The sequence below is a fragment of the Aquila chrysaetos genome, unplaced genomic scaffold, assembly GCF_900496995.4.
Source record: "Aquila chrysaetos chrysaetos unplaced genomic scaffold, bAquChr1.4, whole genome shotgun sequence".
Lineage (NCBI taxonomy): Eukaryota > Metazoa > Chordata > Aves > Accipitriformes > Accipitridae > Aquila > Aquila chrysaetos.
In genome coordinates, this window is record NW_024470381.1 from 830499 (window position 1) to 851245 (window position 20747).

The window sequence follows — 20747 nt, forward strand, 5'->3', positions numbered from 1 at the left end:
TCCCCCCCCGGGGCTCCCCTTCCCCCCCCCCGCCTCTGTGCCCCCCCCCGCCCGTTGTCCTCCCCCCTTCTTATTCCCCTCCCCGGGGGTGCCTGGTGCCCCATCCCCTGTCACCCATGGGTGCTCCCACGTCCCTGCTAGATGTCCCCTACCCACTGTGTCGTGTCGTGTCCCGTCCCCCACGGACTCTCCATGTCCCCTAACGCAGCCCTCCACCCTCAGGTAGGGAACAGCTCCTCTTCCTCCTCCTTTTCCTTCTTGGTGCCCGGTGGGAGCCCCACCCCTCCCAGCCCCCCCAGCTCAGTGACATCTTGGGGACGCCAGGATGTGGCACGAAGCCCGCAAGCATGAGCGCAAGCTGCGAGGGATGATGGTGGACTACAAGAAGCGAGCGGAACGCCGTAGGGAATACTATGAGAAGATCGTGAGTGGCCCTGACTTTGTCCCCTCCTCGGGGACAGCGGTGGCACCCCACTATCCCTGGCTGGGACCCGATTGGGGGCGTGCCTGGGGCATTTGGGAACCATCTGGGCGCTTTGCAGCTTGTTTTTGGGGTGGAAGAGGGATGGATGAAGGAGCTGTGGCACTCGCTGCCGCCTGCCTTCCCCCGGGGACCCCACGGAGGTGTCCCTGGGTGGGCACCCTAAATCCACACAAACAAAACTGCCCCCCTTTCGGCTCCCCCTTTTCCCCGGGGCTCCCACTCTCTCTTTTCCTAACCCTTGGGGTTTTTATTGTTTTTTTTTTTTTTCTTTTTTTCTAACTTTGGGGGTTTCCACTTCTCCTAGAAAAAGGACCCGGCCCAGTTTCTCCAGGTTCACGGCCGGGCCTGCAAGGTCCACCTGGACTCAGCCATCGCACTGGCCGCCGAAAGCCCTGTCAACATGTGAGTAGCCCCACACAGGGCTGGAGGCATCTCCCACTGCTCCCCAAGCAGCTCTGGGGGGTTTGGGGGGAGTGGTCGGTGCCTCGCCGAAGCCCGGGGGGGCTCTCATGCAGCCACAATGTCTTTGAGAAGCGCTAGGCCCACCGGCAAGGGTTCGGGGGTGTGTTGGGGGGGTTCTTGCCTGGCCGGCAGCATGTGCCCAGCTGCTCGGCTCCTCGTAGTGCAGCCCTGGGGCTGGCCAGGTCTCTCCTGCCCTGGGAAATGAAATCTAGGCCAGTTTCTGCTTGTCAAAACCAAATAAAAAGGACTTGGCTCCTCCTCTGCCAGAGCTTCTAGGAGATGCTGCTGTGGCAAATGAGTTGGTTCTCTCCTCCCTGCTCGGGAATGACTAATGCAGGAGAGCTGAGCACACCCATCGGTGCTTGACGGGGGGGCGGTTTGTGTGGGTTTGGGGGGGCTCAGCTCCTCCCGGGGGGGCTTCCTGGCTGTCCCCCAGCCCTGATGACATCTCTCTCACCTCGCAGGATGCCCTGGCAGGGGGACGCGAACAACATGATTGACCGCTTCGACGTGCGGGCGCACCTGGATTATATCCCCTTGTACACCCCGCCCCTGCTGAACCCCATGTAAGCCATGGGGTGCCAGGGCACCCTGCTTCGACGGGAGCTTCTGGGTCCAGATCAGGCCTTCTCGGGGTCTGTTTTGGAGCGGTTGCCTGAGGTTTCGGAGCCGGCGTCGCCTGCAAGCCTGGCTGGGGTTGCTGCAGGGCGGACAGGGCTGCTTTTTAGATTTTCTGTACTGGGACCAGTGTGGAGATCCCAGTACTGGGAGGATAAGCTGGAATGAGTGCAGAGGGATGGGTAGGACTGGAGCACAGGGTGAAGGGGAACCCCACAGCAGCTTTTCTGTACCTAAAACGTTAGAGAGGATGGAGCTGAGCTCTTTGCAGAGGTTCGCAGTAAAAGGGCGTGATGAAAAGGCCAAAATTAGAGAGAGGGAGTTAAGTACCGGCACAACCCCCAAAGGCTGGGAGGGTTCTTTCTCTGGAGAGAGGTGCTGCTCAGCTGGAGCAGGCTGCTGTAGTTGGCCCTGCTTTGAGCAAGGACGGGGCAGAAGGCAAATATCCCCCCAGGCCTGGGTCTGTGAAGAGCAGCCAGGTTCCCTTCCTGCCCCTGCTCACTGCTGCTCCGGCACCTCCTTACCCTCTCTGGCCTCAGCACGAGCTCCGGAGAGGAGTTTGGCCCCCTTGATGGGTTTTCAAGGGAATTCCAGACCAGCATGTGATCCTTCACCCGCAAACCCCAGCCCTGATCTCCCCACACAGCAGGGGATCTGATCTCGCTAAGCCAAGCAGAAAGGGGTCATGTTTTTTCTGGAGTCCAAAATCCCTTGGGGAGAGGGGAACCTCCATCTCCCCAGAGGCTTGTGAGCACCAAAAGCTGCATCTGCTCCTTTCCAGCTCCCCCGAGCAGGAGTCTGATGAGAGAAAGTGTAACTACGAGCGGTACCGAGGCCTGGTGCAGAACGACTTTGCCGGTAGTAAGTGTCTGGTGCAGGCGGGAGGGTCGGGGCCACATGAGACAGAGCGAGCCCCCGCGATTCGGGGGAAATCCCAGCTCATCCAGGGCATGGCTCAATGTAGCACCAGCCGAAGGGCGAGGGGAGGGTTTTGTTCCCACTCTGGGGGTGGCGAGGTGCTGGGAGAGCTGCATCCCCTCTAATGAGCTGCGGTTAATCAGCTCTCTGAGCTGTTCTCTCAAGTGGGCGTAAAGCAGGCTGGTAACTTCCCTGTGTGGTTGCAGTCTCGGAGGAGCAGTGCCTCTACCAGATCTACATCGATGAGCTCTATGGGGGACTCCAAAAGCCAAATGAAGATGAGAAAAAGAAGTGAGTGTGAGAAGAGGTGACAAAGGACGGTTGTCATGTTCCTGTCCTCAGGAACTGTCCTGGGAGCGTGGCTCCACAGCCTCAGAAACACCCGCTCTTTGACCAGTCCCAGTTTCCCCTCTACCGGGGTGGGACTGAGCAGCCACCGGCTGCACCATCCACCCTCGGCTGCTTTTGGTGACGCTCTGAAGTCGTCCCCTGTGTTTCCGCGCTGAAATATCCGTCCCGTCCTTGTCGCTGTGGACGTGAGGCCATCCTGGGGCTGAGCAGAGCGGCAGTGGCTGAGGAGGGAGACAGAGGAAGGGCTGGTTTCTTCTCAAGGAAGCTTTCTGTCTTGATGCCTTCTCATGCGGCCTGGCACTGAGAGGCGGGCAGGAGCTTAAGTGTGTCTGTGCCCAGGCTGGCGGAGAAAAAGGCTTCCATCGGCTACACGTACGAGGACAGCACTGTGGCTGAGCTCGAGAACTCCTTGGAGAAGCGAGGGGACGAGGAAGACTCTGAGGAAGACAGCAACACAGACGAAGATGAAGTCATCCCCGATATCGGTAATGGCCCTCCCTTATCGGGCTGCTTCACCCCGGTTTGGTAGACGTGCCGAGCCCTGCCTTGCCACTTGGGATATGCTGAGCTGCCTGTGCTCTGCCCACAGATGTGGAAGTGGATGTGGACGAGCTGAACCAGGAACAGGTGGCTGACCTGAACAAGCAGGCGACTGCGTACGGCATGGCAGAAGGGGACTTTGTCAGGTACGGCTGGTGGCCGGGATAAGCACCAGGAACCCAGCGGAGCCTCACTGGGGCCTCCCCTTCTCACTGGGGGCTGAATCCTTTGCAGATGTGCCTGTCTCTAGGATGGGGGCCCCCAAAAAAGTCCCCCCTGAGCACGGTGCTGGCCGGTGGGCTCTTACTGAGGGTTTCTCTTTTTTTGGGGGGAAAAGGATGTTGCGGAAGGACAAAGAAGAGGCAGAAGCTATTAAAAATGCCAAAGCCCTAGAAGAAGAAAAGGCGATGTACTCGGTAAGGGGAGCTCTGGCAAGCTCTGCCCTGTCCCGCTGCGAGCCTTAGCTGGCTGGGAGCCTCCCGGGGCAGCAGACTGGGTCCTGTGGGTGCCTTGGGCCCCCTCCCTGCTCACGGAAGCACCTCTGCCTCCCAAGGGGGGCCCGCAAACTCCTGGGGCAGCTTCCCCCGGGGTCAGTGCTGTCTCTTAGCTCAGGCTGCTCTCCTAGGGCCGTCGCTCTCGCCGCCAAAGGAGGGAGTTCAGGGAGAAACGCTTGAAAGGGAGGAAGATCAGCCCGCCCAGGTGAGTCTCCTGGCCCGGCAGCTGAGACTGGGGCTTGGCCACGGCCCTGGTCCATTCATATCCATCCCAGGCAGCTCCTCCCTGCTCCACCCCAGGCGTCATCCATGCCCATGCCAGTTTGCGTGGGGGTCCTGGCGGCTCTGGCCCCTGGTGACGTCCCACCGATATCTCCTTCCCTAACGCCCTCTCCTTTCGCAGCTACGCACGGAGAGACAGTCCCACCTACGATCCCTACAAACGGTGAGCGGCCGCAGTCCCAGGACAAGCGGGTTCTCCAGGCTGGGGACGTCCCCTTCCCGCGGGGAACCTGGCACCCAGCGGTTTTTGGGAGGGAGTTTTTTCAGCAACTGAAGCTGCCTCCCTCCTCGCCACCTCGCAGCTCCCCCTCGGAGTCCACCTCCGAATCCCGCTCCCGTTCCCGCACCCCATCTCCTGGCCACGAGGAAAAGATCACCTTCATCACCAGCTTCGGCGGCAGCGATGAGGAAGCGGTGGCGGCATCCGCGCAAGCTGGCAGCATCTCCGGAAAAGCCACCGCACTTGGCAAACAGCGTTCTGCCCCAGGGCAGCCGGGCAGCACCGCGGCAGGTCATAGCACCTCGTCCCGGTCGGTAACTCTCCCATCTGGCTCACTTTCCCAACCCTTACCCACAGAGGCGCGGTGGTGGTGGGCCAGGCGAGCTTGCTGGCCCCTCGTGGGCATGGAGCCAGGCCGGCCCGGCATGGAGACACCAGCAGGGGATGCTCCCGACGCCTGGCTGCTGCTCGAGGGGCAGAGGGGGGAACGTGGTGGGAGGGAGCAGGTGGGTTCTCCATCATGTAACCATGCAGGCCGCGTGCCTGCCCCGGTTCTGCTGCGGTGCCGGGGCAGGGCTTGACAGCTTTGAGGGGATCTTCATGGCATCTCCGGGTCTTCCTGGAGATGGGTGGGCTTGGGGGAGGCTGGAATTTGGGTGTGAGTCAAGCCGCCTCCTGCCCTAAAAGAAAGAGTGTCTGCTAGTTCCTGGAGAGCTCAGGGAGGGAATCGGGGTGGCTGTCGTGGCTCCTTTCCCGGCACGGCTGGGGGTCTGGGGGGCTTGGAGCCCCTTGGCAGAGGGCTGAGTGGCTCTGGGGCTGTCCCAGTTGTGCCTGGAGGCTTGATGCCAGTGTTGGGCGGGGGAGAGGCGCCTGCTCTCTCCTCATGGCTCAGCCCACGGGCTGTCAGCAGGGTCTGGCCATACCCGTGCTGTGCAGCACCACCTGGTGCTGGGAGCAATGAGGGTCCCAGCTCATCCTTGCTCGTCCCAGGCGCCAACAGCTCGTCCTGTGTGTCCCTTCTAGGAGACGCTCTTCATCCTCTTCCACCTCCCCATCCTCCTCCTCATCCTCCAGCTCCCGCTCCAGCTCCCGCTCGCACCGAGGCGGCAGCTACCACCACTCCAGACGCTACTGCCGCTCCCACAGCCGCCGGTACTCACGCTCCCGCAGCCGCCGCTACTCGGGAGGGGGCTCACGGGACAGCCGGCGTCGCTCCAGATCCTATTCCCCTGACTGGGGGTATCGCTACAGCTCCTGCCGCCGCTCCAGGTGAGCTCTGTCCTCCGCTCTCCCAGTTCCTGCCCGTTTTGCCCAAGTTCTCTACTGGGCTCCTCCATGGCGAGTTTTGCCGGTGGCTTCATCGTCCTCCCGCTCAGCCGCAGGCAGTGGTGCTGTCCCCTCGGCCGCCTCTTTGGGCTGAACAAGCCCACACATCTTGGCCTCTCCCTTCCGCTCAGTGCTCCAGCCCCTGCCAGACTGGTCCCAGTTTGTTACTGGGAGTCCCACACTGGTCCCTGTATCAAAAAAAAAAAAAAAAAAAAAAAAGTCTCATCAGTGTTGAATAAAGGGGAATATGTCCCATCACTCACCCTGCTAGTGGGTGGCTTCACCGTGAGCTCCCCCAGCACCATCTCCGCTTGCTGTTGGGGTGTGGGGGGGACCCCAGTCACCCTCTGGGTGCCCCCCCCCCCCCAAACACCCCTTCCACCTTGATTCCCTGTCTGCAGGAGCCATTCCAGGTCCGGAGAGCGCTACTGGCGAGGTGGCAGGTCCAGCCGACACCGGAGCAGCAGCCGAAGTCCCAGCGATTCGCGGAGCTGCAGCAAATCAATGTCTCCAGTGCGAGAGAAACCGCCGAGGCCTGCAGCGTCACCTGCCGTGGGGGAGAAACTGAAAAAGTGAGGGAGGGGAAGGGTCGGGGGGGGGGCACCCGGGGTGTTGAGCAGCCCCTGCGTTGATCCTCATGCTTTTTTTTTTTTTTTTTTTTTTCTCCTGCTTTTAGGGCTGACACTGCTGCTGGTAAAGAGACAGGAGCTGCCAAAGTCAGTAAGAATTTAACCTCACCTGTTTAATTGCCATCACTGCAGAGCACGCTAAGGGACATGGTGGTGGACGGGCTGGCGGAGGTGCCGGGACTTGGCGCTGGTTGCCCCCGTGACCCGTTGCGTCCCACCCCTCCTTGACCGGGTGCCGGTCCTGCTCCCTCCTTGGAGCTTGAGGGGGGGCTGCTGGACAGGAGCGGGGCCACGGGCTGCTCGGGGCAGTCTTGGCTCTGGGTGGTGGGGAGGCAGGGGGAGGAATGGGGACCCCCAGGATCCAGCTGGGTGCTGTCTGTGCTGAAGCTGGGGGATGCCTGCCCTGCTTTGTTGGGTCCAGGCTGTCACTGGTGTCTGTCCTTGCACCCCGGGGTCTGTCCCCATGCCCAGCGGGTCCTCATGCCCCTCCAGGGAGGGGGTGGAGGTGGTGGCGGGGGGCTGGGGGAGCCCCTCGCCCCACTTGCAGGGGCGTTGGCCAGACTGCCAACAGGACGCAGGGCACGGCTGTCTTCTCTCACTCTGTGAGTGGCCCCTCCATGCCCTCGGGCTGTCCCAGGCCACCCTGTCCCTGGGGTCCCTGGGTGCTTTCGGGCTGTGTCCGTGTGTCCCTGGGGTGCCGGTGCCACTGCCTGGGGCCGCGGGTGCTCTGGCAGGGAGCAGCTTGTTGTCCAAGGCCACCCTCAACAGCCACCATTTGTCCCCACAGCACCCACAGGTGTCCCTGCTGCTCGGGGACAGGGCGCGGGCACCGGCAAAGCCCCCGGCAATGTGGGCAGGGACACCCAGACCCTGTAGAGGGGCTCGGGGCGGGGGGGGGCTCAGAGTTGTCACCGTGGCAAGGCAGGTGGTGGTTCTGGGATCCAGCTTGGCCAGCACTCGAAGCCAGTGTCTGCCACGGGGGAGCCTGGGGGGGGGTTCCCCAGGTCTGGCCAGCGTGGCTTGCACCGTGTCCTCATCCCTGTCCCCCCACCCTACCCTTCACATGCCATTTTGGTTGGTTTGCAGCCCAAACTGACGCCGCAGGAGAAGCTGAAGCTGCGCATGCAGAAGGCGCTGAACCGGCAGTGTAAGCAGCACCTGTGGCCCCCGCCTCCACCGCACCCTGACACACACACACACCCCCACACCCACACCCACCCACCCCCCACCCCGGTACCCTCTCTCAGCCCCCTGCTCTTTGGGTTTTTTTTTTTTAATAGTTAAAGCTGATAAAAAGGCGGCGCAGGAAAAAATGCTGCAACAGGAGCATGAGAGACAGGTAGGGGGGGGTGAGGCTGGGGGAGGGGCTAGGCTGGCAACCTGGGGGGGGGCCTGGAGCCGGTTAACGGGAATGCTCTTCTCTTCCAGGAGCGGGAGGACGAGCTGCGTGCCATGGCCCGGAAAATCCGCATGAAGTAAATCCTCTCCCGTCCCTTTACTGGGTGGATTCAGTGGGTGCAGGCTGCAACGTGACCCCCACCGCTGCTGGCTGCACCCTCCAACCTTGTTTTATTTTTCGGCAGGGAGAGAGAGCGCCGAGAGAAGGAGCGGGAGGAATGGGAGAGGCAGTACAGCCGGCAGAGTCGGTCTCCATCCCCGCGCTACGGTGAGTGCCGGCTGACCGGGAGCCCAGTGCCAGTGTGAGGGGGGGGGTGAAGGGGTTCAGTGGAGCCCCCCCAAAACAATGGGGGGTGGATTCCCCCCCCCCCCCCCCCCCCGCATTGGGCCTTTGCAGGGTGGAAAAGAAAAGTTGTATTCCGGGGGAAAAAATGGGTGGAAAAGGGGCTGCACCACCTGAGTGTGTCCCCTCTGTCTTGCAGGTCGGGAATACAGCTCCTCCCGGAGGTACGTTCCCCTCTCCCACCCCACGGGTGGGGGAGGTCCTGGTGGTCAGGGCTCCATGGGGATCCCCTCATTCTCACCCACCCCTCTTTTCCCCCCACCTCATCTGCAGGCGCTCCCGGTCCCGGAGCCCTCACTACCGACACTGACGGGGAAATGGTGCCAGTTTTGCCAACAGCAAATAAAAGATGGAAAACCTGAATCCTCCTCCCCTGTCACCTTGTTTTTTTTTCCCACCCCTGTTGCCCCAGAGAAATTGTAATTATGGTCAGAAAAAAGGGGGTTTTGTTGGAAAAAGGGGATTTTTGTTTTATTAATGGGTTACTCGAGGAGGAAGGTGTAGGCGAGGGTGTTGGCATAATGCAGCAGCGTGGCCATCTGCACCCCCAGGGGGGTCTGTAGGGCATCCACCTGGAACACCATGGCTTCCACGTTGGTGGCGCTGAAAACGGCGTCCACCCGGACCCCTGCCCGGAGGTAAAATCAGGTGGGACTGCCCCGGATGGCCCCCAGCCCCCGTAGGTAACGTTGCCAGAGGTTTGCCCGTACCCCCTGTGCTGTCATCTGCCCCCCCCAGAAGCACCTGGAATAGGGGTGAAGTGGGGTTGAAACCTTGGCTGGAAACCTTCGTGACCCTGTGGCAGGCGTAGGACCCCCACTGGTACTGGCATGGCAGCTCCTGGGGGGGGGGGTCACCCGAGACCCCCCCTGTGTTCTCCTTCCCCATAGGACCCACCTGTGTCCCATGTGTGTGTGTCCCCTCCGGGAGCTGCACCCCTGTGACACCCCCACCCCACAGCCCCCCTAAACCCCCCCTTGCTTCTCCTGCCCCCCCCCCAAAAAACCCCTAAGCCCCCTCCCCAAGACCCCCCCTCCCATGAGGCTTCCTGGTCCCCAAACATCCCCCCCGCACCCCTCTGTGCCCCCAGGGCCTCCAAAAGACACCCCCCCCCATAGTCCCTCCTCCCCGTGTGCCCCCCGCCAGCTCCCTGCCCCCCCATAGGGCCCTAGTGCCACTCGTGGGGCCCCCCCCCAGCCTCCCCTGGACCCCCAAAGCTCCTCACGGAGCCCCGCCCCCCCCCCATGTACGGGGCACCGGACGCTCGGGGCGGGAGACGCGCGGGGGGTGGGAGTGGTGTCGCTTCGCGCATGCGCGCCGCCACCGGAAGTGCGCCACAACTTGCGTGGGCTGCTTTGTTGCCGCCGCAGATTCGCGTTACCGGGACACGACACCTCGCACCTCCCCACACCCCCGGGTTTCGGGTCGTCCCCGCGCATCTTCCTTCCCTCTCCTACCTCCTCTTCCTCTCCCCTCCCGCCCCCAGCGTGGCGAAAGTGCGGCGGCGAATTCAACGCTGCTCCTGCCGCCGGCCCCTCGCGATTCGCTTCCGCAGATTCGCCACCGCCGCCCGCGCTGCTCCCGGAGCCGGAACGGGCCTGAACCCAGCGGCGGGGCCTTATCCCCTCCCCGTTCCCCCCACCCCTTCCTCTTCCACCTCCATTTCCCTTCCCCGCTTCTCCTTCCTCCCTTCCCCGCCGCCGTGGCGAAAGTGCGGCGGCGGAGGCGCAGGCCGCTGCGGTGCTGGCGGGCGGCTCCGGTCCGCGGTGGCTGTTCCCGTTCTCCCCCTCCCTCCCCGCCGCGTAGCGGCCCCTCAGCTCCGGGCGATGCCCCTGGGGCTGCGGTGAGGAGGGAGAACTCCGCCATGGAGGTCCCGGGACAGGGTAGTGGACCGGTGACCGTCCCCCCCGAACCCGGTAACGAAACCCCGCTGCCCGTTGAGGTTTCCCCCTCTGGGGCGGCTCAGGGAAACGAAGACGGGCGGTTGCGGCCCGGTGCTAAGCGGGTAACGTTTCCCTCCGACGAGGATATCGTCTCTGGGGCAGTGGAGCCCAAGGACCCCTGGAGACACGGTAATGGGGGGGGGGGGGCGCTGGATACCGGGCTTGGCTCCTCAAGGGGGGGGGGGGTCCAGGGTTGGGACTGGGCCAGTGCTGAAGAGACCGGAGCAGAGGTCCCTGCTGCGGGCCTAGGGGAGAGACACCACCACCCCCCCAGCTGAAGCCACCCAGGGTTGGGTGCACAAACATGGCCTTTGGGAACCCCCAAAACTGCCAGCTGGGCGGTTCACACCAAAACCGTGGGCCCAATAAAGCCACGGAGGCGAATTGGTGCAGTAGCCCTCATCCTCGTGGCTGTTGAAGGCTTCGGCTCAGAGGGAAGCTCCCGGTTTTGTTGCCCTGAGCCGGCACGGCAGGAACGGCGGTGATGGTTGGGTTCTGCTGGTGCGGTGGGAGAGCCCTGCTTGGTGCGCCCGGCTCTCCGGCAGGGGTCTGTGGCACCCACCACCATCGAGGAGGGCGATGGTCCTGTGGCAGCAGCGTGGAGAAACCAGTAGCTCTTCCCCAAAGTGTTACCAAAGCTTTGGCTGCCCAAGGGAGGAGAAAGGAAACAAGCTGGAGCTCTGTCCCTCCAAGGTCCCGGAGGTTTTGGTAATGTTTCCGGATGCTGATGTCCACCCCAGCCCCTCCGGCAATGCAGGGAGCTCGGCACGGCAAGCGGAGGGCCGTTGTGTTCCCAGGAAACGTCCCCGGATAAGAGGCACAGCCAGAACGCAGCCTCCAGCGAAATGCCAGTGCCCGTTCTCCTGGCATTCCTGGATCTGCTGCCAGTGGGTGCCAAACCCATTGGGCGCTCCGCTCGCGGCCCCTCTGCCAGGCTGGGTGAGGGGGTTTGAAGCGGGATGCTTCTAGGGCTCCCGATAATTGTGTGACATGGCTGGCTGCCAATTTCGGGACATTCTTTATACTGTACCGAAACACGGAAACCGGCTGGAGATACAGTAAAGGACATTGCGCTGCGGTACAAGTACGGCTATCTCAAAAGCTCTTTGCAGGCCGCTGCACCGCAAGCTGCGTTTCTCTATCCCAAACTGAACCACTGCAGCACCCGTCACCAAAAATCATCGGTAACCGGCAGCTGCACCTCCTTTTTGGGAACAAAACAGCCCTTTATTTTTACTGTGTTGCAAGCCAGAAATTGGGTTTTTTTCTGAGTTTTTTCCCAGTCGCACACCTCTTTGGGTGACGAGACCTGTTCCAGTTTCACCGCGCAGACGTCAGACGTGGCCTAAAAGGCACTAGATCTCGTTATGTAGCACCAATTAATTATGGTTTCGTTGCTCGGTGTTAGCTGGCTCATCCCAAGGTGATGACCGGTAGCTGGATGCTTCCGTGAAATATCTCCAGCAATAGAGAAAAACCGCTCGCTAACGTGTTCTTGTTGTTTATATGTCCTGCCAGCTGCGTTAATACGAAATTTCTGCCGCTCTGATCCTGCTCTGGATGAAGACGTGACGTTTGCCTGGCAAAGCAAACCCGGGGCTCGTCCCCCAAGCCCTTCTCTGCTGCTCCAGAAAACCAAATGTGGTTCAGCGCTCTCAAACGAGCCGCCCTCCCCAGAGGGAGCCCGGGAGGGACAGATTCCTCAGCCAAGCTTGCCTTTCCCGAGGCTCCGGGCACGCTGGCTCGGAGCTAGAGGCTTTCCCCGAAGGTGTTGTGCCCTTTGGGTGTTGGGGACCTTTTCTTTCAAACTATTTAACCTCAAACTTCAGCCCCTGAAGGCGCCCGGCGTGAAGGGCCTGAAAGCAAATTTTCCCTCTCTAATTAGAGGAATCCCATACACTGCTGATCATCGCGGCTCTGTGGAAGCTAGCGTCATTCAGGGCAGAGCTGGCATTCAGGACCTGCCTTTCTCTTGACTTCAGGAACGCATTGCCTGTGACACCACTTTTATTCTTCCTCTCACGTGTGGATAATAACTGTTTTTATTTGGGGCTTTATTTATCTCTCATTCATCATTCATTGGCTAAAATTACTCCGGTGGACGTGCCTCTGCTTGTTTAACTTCCTTCTGGCTACTTGAATCCGAGGTCTCCTTCCCAGCCGGTACCAGCAGGGCTGGTTTTGCCAGGCAGCATGGGGCTCGATGACAACGCTCGTGTGTCAGTTTGGATCCTCCTCTCCGGTGCGCTTGCCACCCCGAAGTGCTCGAGGGCTTGAAAGAGGAAGGTAAAGAAGGTGTATTGTTTATTGCAAAGCTTTGCGCTACACAAGGCGAAGGAGGAGGTGTGTTTAGAGCATCGTTAGCGTCGTTTAACAGGCAGTGGGTCCGTCTGCTCCCAGTTTGTCACCCCATGAGGCAGATGCTCGGTTATTTTTAAAACCGGCGATATCCCAATGTCAGCAGTTCCCTCGCCTCTCGCAGAAACACCCTGCTTGTACGCCAAGAGGCAGTCGGTAGCTTTATACCATCACGTTTCTTACTGAATCAAGTACCGTTGCTTTTTTTTTTTTTTTTTAATATTTCTCTTTTTTTACCTTTTTTTTTTTTTTTTTCCCTTTGGGACTGTTGCACCTTTAAAGCATCCTGATCCGGCAGAGCTACCTGAGCTCCTAGATAAACAGCCTCCCTACAGACCCGTGTCAGGTTCCGTTCGTCAGCCCTCCTTTCTGTGAAACCTTGCCGATTAGCATTAATTATTTCTGCCTTTAATTCTTTATTGCCAGGCTGCAGTACCGGCCTCTCTGCCACCTCGCCCGCATCCGTGTCAGGTTAAATTACGACGCTTTCCGCTCTGACCTTCCTCTTTGCTCCTTCCCTTCGGTGGCTGGTGGGTCTCTGCTGGCCCCGTACCTCCACCGATGGAGATGCTGTGCCAGGTTGAACCCAGAAGACCTGAAAGCTCATCCTGTTTTTTCCCAGCTTGTTTTCCAACAAACCCTGTCTTGATTTAAGCCCGTGCAGATCCAAGGGGTTGGCTAGGATGGGATAGGTGCCGGATATACCTGGAGAGGGGAGGTTTTAGGGCCAGATGCTGCTGCCATCTGTCTCCCTCAGCTTGCCAGGTTTCCCTGCCGCGCCGGTGCCCCATGGGCGCTTGGTTTGTGGGTGCCACGTTATTCGTTGGGAAATGAGCCAGAGCGTAAGATGAGGGGGGAAAAGTGCTCCTTTGTTTCCTTTCCCCCCTTCCTACGCCTTCACCAACCACTTTGTTAGAAAGCTCAGGACCCCCACGCTTGGGGAGAGGAGCCAGAGGCTTCCCCTGCCGTCGAGACGCATCTTCTGCTATCTCCGATGGAAAGCATGGGAGGGGAAAGACGTCTTCATCTGATTCCCTGGGATACAGCTGGGAAATCGCAGCAGCGTCACGAAGGAGTGGGTGTGGAAACCTGGGTTAAAAAAAAAAACAAAACAAACAAACCTAGAGGCATCATGTGGGTGAAGTCCTGCTGTCCCGAGTGTTCAAGGTCTTGGTGTGTTCAGTTTGGACCAGCATCGATGCTGAGCATCATGGCAGCAAGGAAGCCTGGGTTGCTGCAGGCGTTGGGGTGTCTGCCAATACAGGAGAGACCCCGGGGAGAGCCGGCTCATGCCTCTGCCCGTGACCGTCAGGTGGAGAAGCTCCGTTACCCACCCGGCTGGCAGGTGCCATTCCCCCGAAATGCGGGATCCGGTGCCCTTCGCTGGAGGAAGGGCAAATCCGGGTGTCAGGGTGACTGGCACTGCCTTCCTCTCCCTGCATTGGGTGCCACCAGACCGAGAGCAAAGGAGCCATTTGATTGCCAGCCAACTCCTCTGCTGGGTTTGGGATTTTTTTATGCTTCCCTAGAGAAGAAAATAATTTTCTTGCAGCTGCTGTTCCCCTTGCGTGGGAAGACGGGATGTGAAGCCTTGCCTGGGAGAAGCGGCAGCAGGATGCTCCCGAGTGGAGGCAAAGAGTTAAGAGATCTCATTTGGTGACCTTGGGGATGAAGGCAAATAGTTTGATTTAGATCGAATTAAAGTCACTGCCTTTTCCTGGCCTGGTCAGATTTTGAGACATACTCCTTGAGCAGCTCTGGGACAGGGACGTCCCTGCTGCCTACATCAGCTTTCGCCTCCTTTTCCTTACGCTCTGCCTCCTGGGACACAGGCTCGAAGTGAGCACAGGGAGCAAAACTAAGCAAAGTGCAGCGTGAACCTGTGAAAAATCAGCTTTTCTCTTCCGTGGCACAGAGGCTGAGAAGACGAGCTGGCTGTAGCCGGCGGCTAATGCCGCCTGTTAATAAATAATGACCTGTTTGCTTTGGTGTCATGTCGTTCTGGGCTTGGACGTGGTACGGAGGAGCGGGTGAAGCAAAACCCACCATGGGCAGAGTGGTTAGGGGGCACTGAAATGTTGTCTTTCGCAGGAAGAAGCGTTATTTGCATTTTAAACTTTATCCATGACCCTTTCTGGGTTTTTTTTTTCTGAATTTTCCAGGCTTTCTGCTGGTGCCTCGTTGGCTGAGCAGCCGTGGTTTGTGTTTTCCAGTGCCCGTGCCGTTGCTAGAGCAGGTCCCGGTGAAGCTGGCAGCTGCTCTGCCAGGAGCTGTGGGTGAAAATTAGTAGAAAATTAGTGGATGAAGCACATCAAGTTACACAGGAGGTTGGGAAATACCCTTGTTATTGCTCTTTGGTTCTTAATCCGCCGAGCAATAATAAAGAGATTAATCAATAAGGTAGTTAACTCTGATTGGGGATATTAGCGTAGGGTTTTAAAATGGCAGAGGGGGTCGGGACGTGAGCGGGGTCAAAGCTGGTCATCATTTGGGTAATAAATCTTAGTTCTCCATTAGGGAAACGTGTTGAAGTCTTGTGCAGCTGCTGTTGTTCTGGGGGGACCTGAAGCACTGTGAGATGAGTTCTGGTTTCTATCTCGTTTTGTCCTTTAATGGGATTATTTTGGGGGCAGACTTTAAGGAAGGAGAGATCCAAGACGTGGTCGGGGATGCTCCAAATGGAAACCTGCGCCATCTCCAGCCTGCTCTTTCTAAAACCAAATCTTTGAAGCTGCGGGTAATTCCACCCAAGCCAGGAGTCAGCTGCACTTTGCTCCCTCAAGTCACCCGCCCAACCACAAGTAAATATGTATTTTATCAAACTTGTTTGCAGAACAGCTCTGCTTTGTTTTACGGACGGCGTCAGCAGCGTAAAGCCCTTCTGCCAGCTCTGGAGCTGCTGAAAAACACGTGCTACGGGATCAGCTTCAGCCCTCGTCTAACCGCCCTGCTCTGTCAAAAAAAAAAGGCTTTTCCCAGAAATTTCAAGGGTTTTTTGAAGGTGGATATTACAGACATGGCAAATATTTGCTGGTGAGCTGCAAGACGGAGCTCAAACAGGAAATGTTAATATTGACTTGCAGGCTTCGTTACCACAAACAGGTGGGAGAGCGGCCCTTTGCGAAGGGGGAGAAGAGAAACAAGCAGGGATGGCACGCTCTAAAAACCAGCGTGAAGATCCTTTTTAATTAAAACCCCTGATATCTAGCAAGGAAATTCTCTCAGAGGGTCTTGGTGCTGATCCTAAGGATGCATCGTTTGGGCAAAAGTAAGAACGTTTTTCATGGATCTGAGTTTCAGAAGAGTGAGGTGGCCTTGGAGCAAAGCCCGAGCCTCGCAGGAAGAAGAACCACTGCTCGGTGTTGGTGTTTAACCTCCTTAAAAGCTTTGCAAGAGCAAAACCAAGATCAAATCCCAACTGCTCCTACCAGCAGCCCCACCAAGATGATCCGGAGCCGCTGCAGAAGGGTTATGGACCACCTGGGTGATCTCACACCAGAAATGCTGCAGGGATTGCCAGTTACACGGATGTACGGAGTGGGCGCTGGGCTCGCCGGCATTCTTGGTCTTGCCTGTACAGTTACGTGAGTGGTTGCAACTCCAGGGGGGTAAACTCTGGGTGTTTTCTAGCTCCCGGCAGATGCGGGAGCTCCGGGTGCTTCCCCGGGAGGTGGGAACGGACTCGGCACTAGCGGTGAAGCCCGGAGGAGACCTGGGAGTAGCAGGTGAAAGATTCCCGCAGGCTATCTGGATCGGTTCGTGAGTGTTTAACCGCGTGGATGAAACCATCCCGGGATGTTCTTTGGGAATAGGGAGTTGCTCCGATCCTTGTGGACCACGGCGCCAATGTGGCTCTCGGCACAGGGGACGGCGAGCTTCTTGGCGCGCATCTCCGTGTGAAGAAGGACGTTGGAAGCAGCTCAAGAGGACCACGAGACCTGTTAACTTCTTCCCACAGGATTTCCACCGAGGCTTGGCAAGCGCCGTGAGGTGGGAACAGAGATGTGCCAAGACGTACGCAGAGGGAAGCAGAAGCAAATCTCCGTTCTCCAGCAATGAGGGTTGTTGAAATTTAGGACTTCCACCCAGGAGAGGGCAGACCAAAGCCGGGAACTAATAAAAACTAGATTAGCAAAGCGTGCTTGAGTTCTGATTTGGGGACAAATCCTTCAGCCAGGACATTTTGGAGCCGGGTTTGCAGACGCTTGGATTGCCCTGTGTCCTTGCGTTCCCGGGATGCTTGTCCACATTAGGATAGTGGCGACTGTCCTTTACTCTCCTCGCTTTCCCAAAATCACGCTTGATTTTTTTTTTTTTTTTTGAGGAAAGCATTCCTGTGGCAGATGGGATCAGAAACGTTGCAGTGCGCCACTCATCCCCTCGCTAACCTGAATATTTCTCTTTTTTTAGTCGTGGGGCTCACTCGCCCTCAGTGGATTTTCCTCCGCGGTGCCTTCTTCAGCTCCCGGGGAATCGGCAACCCGACATGTCCCCATGTCACTTCGGAGGAGCAAACGTTTTCTGTCTTTTGGGGCGTGAAAGCCGTTCTTAGGTCTCGCCTAGTTAAGCGCTCGCTTGGGGTGTATTTAAACCTTTGCTGCTTTGCTCGGCTGGGTGTTAGCTGTCCCCGCAAACCTCACCACGGTGGCCTGGGAAGTGTCGTAGAGCTAAAAACTGCCAAAAAGGTGGGTTTTGGGTGGTGCAGCTGAGCCGGGGCACGGTGTTACCTCAGCCACGTGTCGCTGGGACCCCGTCCCACTGCAGAGATGCCTGATGGGTTTGTATTGAACAGGGAAAAGATTAAAATAGCCCTTTGTTTGTTTGTTTGTTTTGCAGCTGGTAGAGCATTTAGGTTTCTATCGAGCTCTCTGGATGTCGTAATCCTCGGGGATGGGAGCCGGGAGGGGGTTGCTTTGTGCTCTGCCAGATGAAGTTCCTGGGGAATCTGGTTTCACCAGATCGTCTTCTGACCGGGGATGGCTTTAGTGTTTGTTCGGGCCGATCGCTGAACTGAAATCATGCCAAAAGCGGAGGTGGGCATCACCTCACGTGGCTAATGATTCCGCGGCCGCCCGCGTCGCCTTCCCTGGCATCTGGAGCAGCAACATTACCCGTGATTCAGGGAAGGCAGAAGCGGTGAGTAAATGCCGCTTGGAGCCGAGCTTGGCAGCGGTGACGGCAGCAAAGCGTCCCCTCCCGCGGCTTCCAAATGAGGAGCCAAATTTTGAGGATGTATTTAGCAGAAGGTGACAACTCTGGGAGCTTTTAGCTGATGTCTTGTTGACTCGGGCTGATCCACCCCCCCCCCACCGAGTCCTTCGCACGCTGCTCTGGCTGTCTCCAAAAGCCGATTAGGGAAAATCTGGGGTTATACATGGGGGTGGATGCACCTTGTCCAGCTCTGTGCCCGCACGGCGATCGCAAAGTGATTGAGCGAAAAAACAAAGTTGAGCGAAACTAAAAGCAATAGGAATGTATTTGATGGTGCTATTTATTAACCACCGCAGCAACCTGCTGGGGGGGGGGTCAGGGTTTGTCATCCCGTGACTTTTTAAAAGCTTTTCTGCTCCCGAAAGAGTGGCTCTCGTGCCAAAGCGCAGCTAGAGGAGGCCGGAGGTGCTGGCTGCGCTTCTCTGGCCCCTTTTTCTGCCCAAGCAAGAGAGGGCTTGCTCCCGTAGATGTATTCGAGCAAGCCCTGCTCAGGTTTTGCTTTGTTCCATTGCCTTTGAACATCCTTAATCCTTGTAATCTCCTTGCCAGGTTCTTCTGCCGGGTGTAAATCCTGGTGGATAGTGGCGTCCAATGGGGGAACACAGATATGTCGGTTCCTGCAAATACAACTGTAACTTTTAATTCTTACCCTGTACCTTTTCAGCCCAGAACGTGACTGTTGATGAAATCATGACTGCCTACAAGCAAGCCTGCCAGAAGCTGAACTGCAAGCAAATACCCAAACTACTGAAACAGATACAGGTAGAGCTGATGCAGGTGTTGTCCCAGCACCAAATGATCAAATACAACCCTTTATTCCACGACTCGCCATAGATTTTTACAGCCGCTGGCATGTCAGGCAGGAACGAAGACTCCTGTTTTAATAGCACAAGCAGGTTTCTGGACAGATGAAACTTGCTGCTGAGTGCAAAAGCAAAGGAGTTTGCTAGCAAAATATTATGTGTAATTTAACGTGCTGCGAGACCCTGTTTTTCCTTGCTGAAGCTGCATCCGTCTCCTCGGGCTGCTGTGTAGGGGCTAGCTCCAGCCTTGCCAGAGGTGGGCTCTGACCTCCCCGCTGCCCCCCGCTTCCCATCCCACCTTCAAGCCAGGGGATGAGACTTGAACGGGCTTGTTTGCAAAGCGGTTTATACCTTGGATGTTGTTTTAAATGGAAATCTGCACATGCGGTCAGGGAGGGAAGCCCACAGGGAGACCACGACGAGGGCTGTGGTTTTCCCTGCTCACATGGGGTGAATAAAAGTCCCATTTAAATCCTCAGGCCTGAGAGCAGCACGCTGGAGCGTGATGTTTAAAGCTCTTCCCTTGACCTGGGAGGGAAGATTTTTGCTTTTTCACCTGCTTGTGCCTTCCCCGGGCAGCTTTGGTGCCTCCGTGTGCGGAGACAGACCCTCATCTTCATCAGCCGCCCTTCCTCGTAGAGCTCCAAGACCTTGTCCTGGGGAGGGTCACCAGTTTTCCCCATGACTCGCATGGATCCAGCCTGCAAAGCGCTGTAGGTGGCAGCTTTGATTTTGAGTGAACGTCAGGCTGAGAGTTCCCATACCCTCTCTTCATTTGGGGGAGGATTTGCCCAATTTGTCACGTTACCTCGTTATTCTAGCACGTTAATTCCCCTCCCCTTCCCCCCCCCTCGCTTTCCTCCTCCTCCTCCTGAGTATGAAATGCTGCTTTTTCTTTTGCAGGAATTTAAAGATCTGGCTCCCAGGATAGACTGCTTAGATCTGAAAGGTACGCCCCTTTTCCATCACCAGGGGATTTTATTTCTCTTCTGGACAATCCTGGTGTTTCACTCCATTAGTACGGCTCTTGCTGCAGTCATGGTCCCACCTGGGGCTCTTGCAGGCCAGAGCAGGAGAGAGCCTTAATCCCAGCACGAGCAGAAAAGTAAGTACCGGAGGTGTTTCTGTACGAGGAGTATTAACATTCTGGTCGAGGAGCACCAAAAAAGCAGCAGAATAGCTTCAGCAGCCCCTCGAGCAGCGGACTGTCCCTCACCACCTCCGAGCACCGTCCTCATACCCCCCCTGCCTCCCAAAACGGCTCATTTGGGGCATGAGTTAGGGCTGAGCCAAAGCAGGTTTGCCAGAATATTTTTCCGACAGATGTCTCAAAACTCCTTGCGTGATGGGAAAATTAGAAAGGCGTTCCAGTTAATTCTTCTTACTGCAAACATCTTCATGAATGATGGCTTTTGTGGAGCATCTCCCATAGCTCCAGAAAGGAGAGGAAGAAGGTCGCCTTCGCTTCCCTGCAAGGTCTCTACTAGGCAAATATTTTACAGGGCGGGGGGGGGGGGGGGGGGTTCTTCTCACAGCAGCTTGCTGCCTCTTGCCGCCTTCTGGTCTCCTTCCCTTCCTAAAGAGTCTCTTCTCCCCCTCTGCGCTGGGGGATGCCTTCCAAAACCAACCTGGGAGACCGGCAACAAGAGCAGCCACGTAGCAGGGATGCTTCCGCAACGCAGCCGGGGAAAAGATGGAATGGTCAATGTTGGCCAGAGCGTTCTTCCTTCATGGAGCGATGGTGTTGGTGGTGTTCCTCTCAACCCTGGGTCGTCCTGGCAGCATCTGCCTCTTGCTGAGGTCCTGCCCAGGCTGTCCCGGTTTCCCAACGAAACTCATCGGGTGCGGTGCGTGAGTGGATGGAGTTTGCTCCAGCAAGATCCAGCTTGGCTCGGGGGACAGAAGCCATCTGTAGGGGCTGCAGCCTTAGGGTTTAATCTGTAGCACTTGGTGCCTGTTGTCACTTATTCAGTGTTGTGGGGGGGAAATCTGAAGGCTGGGGAACCATGAGGAAATAACCTCGCTGCACGGGGAGCTGGGGTGTCCGTGTCCTGAACTGATTTGCCTGGAAGAGGACAGACGTGCTGCTGGAGGAGTAACAACGCAAGCTTGCCCAAATACCCCCCCAAAATAAATCTTTTACAGGCCCCATCGCCATCATTTGGACTCAGCTTTGCCAAACAGGTTTTTTTTCTTGACTTCTTACAAATCCTGCAGTCGTCAGCTGGCTGGGCAACCAGAGCCCGTGTCCCCCCTTCCCCTAGAAATGGGAGTTTCTCAGAAGACCCCAAGCGATGCAGAAGCCTGGCTGCCAGTTGCTTTATGCCGTTATATGTGATATAACACCGGCACAGCCCAGGCTCAGCC

The 20747-nt window shown here is 57.7% G+C and overlaps 3 protein-coding genes across 10 annotated transcripts in view; all 3 read left to right on the plus strand.

Moving 5' to 3' along the window:
* RELB (RELB proto-oncogene, NF-kB subunit) overlaps positions 1 to 20747 on the plus strand; it is a 33279-nt gene that overhangs the window by 7678 nt on the left and 4854 nt on the right. For 2 of the 4 annotated variants that reach the window (XM_041121747.1, XM_041121748.1), the window contains one exon: positions 223 to 424. The exons of 1 other annotated variant lie outside the window; for it this stretch is intronic. In XM_041121747.1, the coding sequence (XP_040977681.1) occupies positions 223 to 351 (129 nt within the window). In that variant the 3' untranslated portion in view covers positions 352 to 424. Of the gene's footprint in view, positions 1 to 222; positions 425 to 20747 lie in introns of those variants that run through there. One more of the 4 variants, XM_041121749.1, reaches the window with a different exon arrangement.
* Positions 291 to 8424, plus strand: LOC115337722 (CLK4-associating serine/arginine rich protein-like). Its single transcript, XM_030006140.2, has 20 exons — positions 291 to 424; positions 789 to 886; positions 1411 to 1512; positions 2346 to 2425; positions 2689 to 2773; positions 3173 to 3318; positions 3423 to 3519; positions 3711 to 3789; positions 3999 to 4072; positions 4271 to 4312; positions 4452 to 4679; positions 5393 to 5638; positions 6097 to 6267; positions 6372 to 6411; positions 7411 to 7471; positions 7605 to 7663; positions 7753 to 7799; positions 7908 to 7990; positions 8205 to 8229; positions 8339 to 8424. The coding sequence occupies exons 1-20, from the start codon at positions 326 to 328 to the stop codon at positions 8373 to 8375; spliced, it is 1899 nt and encodes a 632-aa protein (XP_029862000.1). The 5' UTR covers positions 291 to 325; the 3' UTR covers positions 8376 to 8424.
* LOC115337724 lies at positions 9401 to 20735 on the plus strand. 5 transcript variants are annotated; one of them, XR_003922231.2, is made up of 5 exons: positions 9401 to 10137; positions 11527 to 12294; positions 18242 to 18339; positions 19284 to 19329; positions 19963 to 20735. XR_003922231.2 is itself a non-coding variant. In XM_030006145.2 (5 exons), the coding sequence occupies exons 1-5, from the start codon at positions 9930 to 9932 to the stop codon at positions 20322 to 20324; spliced, it is 837 nt and encodes a 278-aa protein (XP_029862005.1). In that variant the 5' UTR covers positions 9401 to 9929; the 3' UTR covers positions 20325 to 20735. The 5 variants fall into 5 exon arrangements, 2 of the variants coding, with proteins under 2 accessions (XP_029862005.1, XP_029862006.1); XM_030006145.2 differs by lacking the exon at positions 11527 to 12294 and adding an exon at positions 16777 to 16899; XR_003922232.2 differs by lacking the exons at positions 9401 to 10137; positions 11527 to 12294 and adding exons at positions 16908 to 17051; positions 17203 to 17502.

Excerpts from the sequence above, each read along its gene's own strand:
- LOC115337722 (XM_030006140.2), top strand. The coding sequence starts at position 326 with ATGTGGCACGAAGCCCGCAAGCATGAGCGCAAGCTGCGAGGGATGATG. Across the intron at positions 425-788 it reads GGGAATACTATGAGAAGATC|AAAAAGGACCCGGCCCAGTT; the intron begins GTGAGTGGCCCT and ends CACTTCTCCTAG. Across the intron at positions 4,313-4,451 it reads ACCTACGATCCCTACAAACG|CTCCCCCTCGGAGTCCACCT; the intron begins GTGAGCGGCCGC and ends GCCACCTCGCAG.
- LOC115337724 (XM_030006145.2), top strand. The coding sequence starts at position 9,930 with ATGGAGGTCCCGGGACAGGGTAGTGGACCGGTGACCGTCCCCCCCGAA. Across the intron at positions 10,138-16,776 it reads CAAGGACCCCTGGAGACACG|TCGTGGGGCTCACTCGCCCT; the intron begins GTAATGGGGGGG and ends CTCTTTTTTTAG. Across the intron at positions 16,900-18,241 it reads AACGTTTTCTGTCTTTTGGG|CCCAGAACGTGACTGTTGAT; the intron begins GCGTGAAAGCCG and ends GTACCTTTTCAG.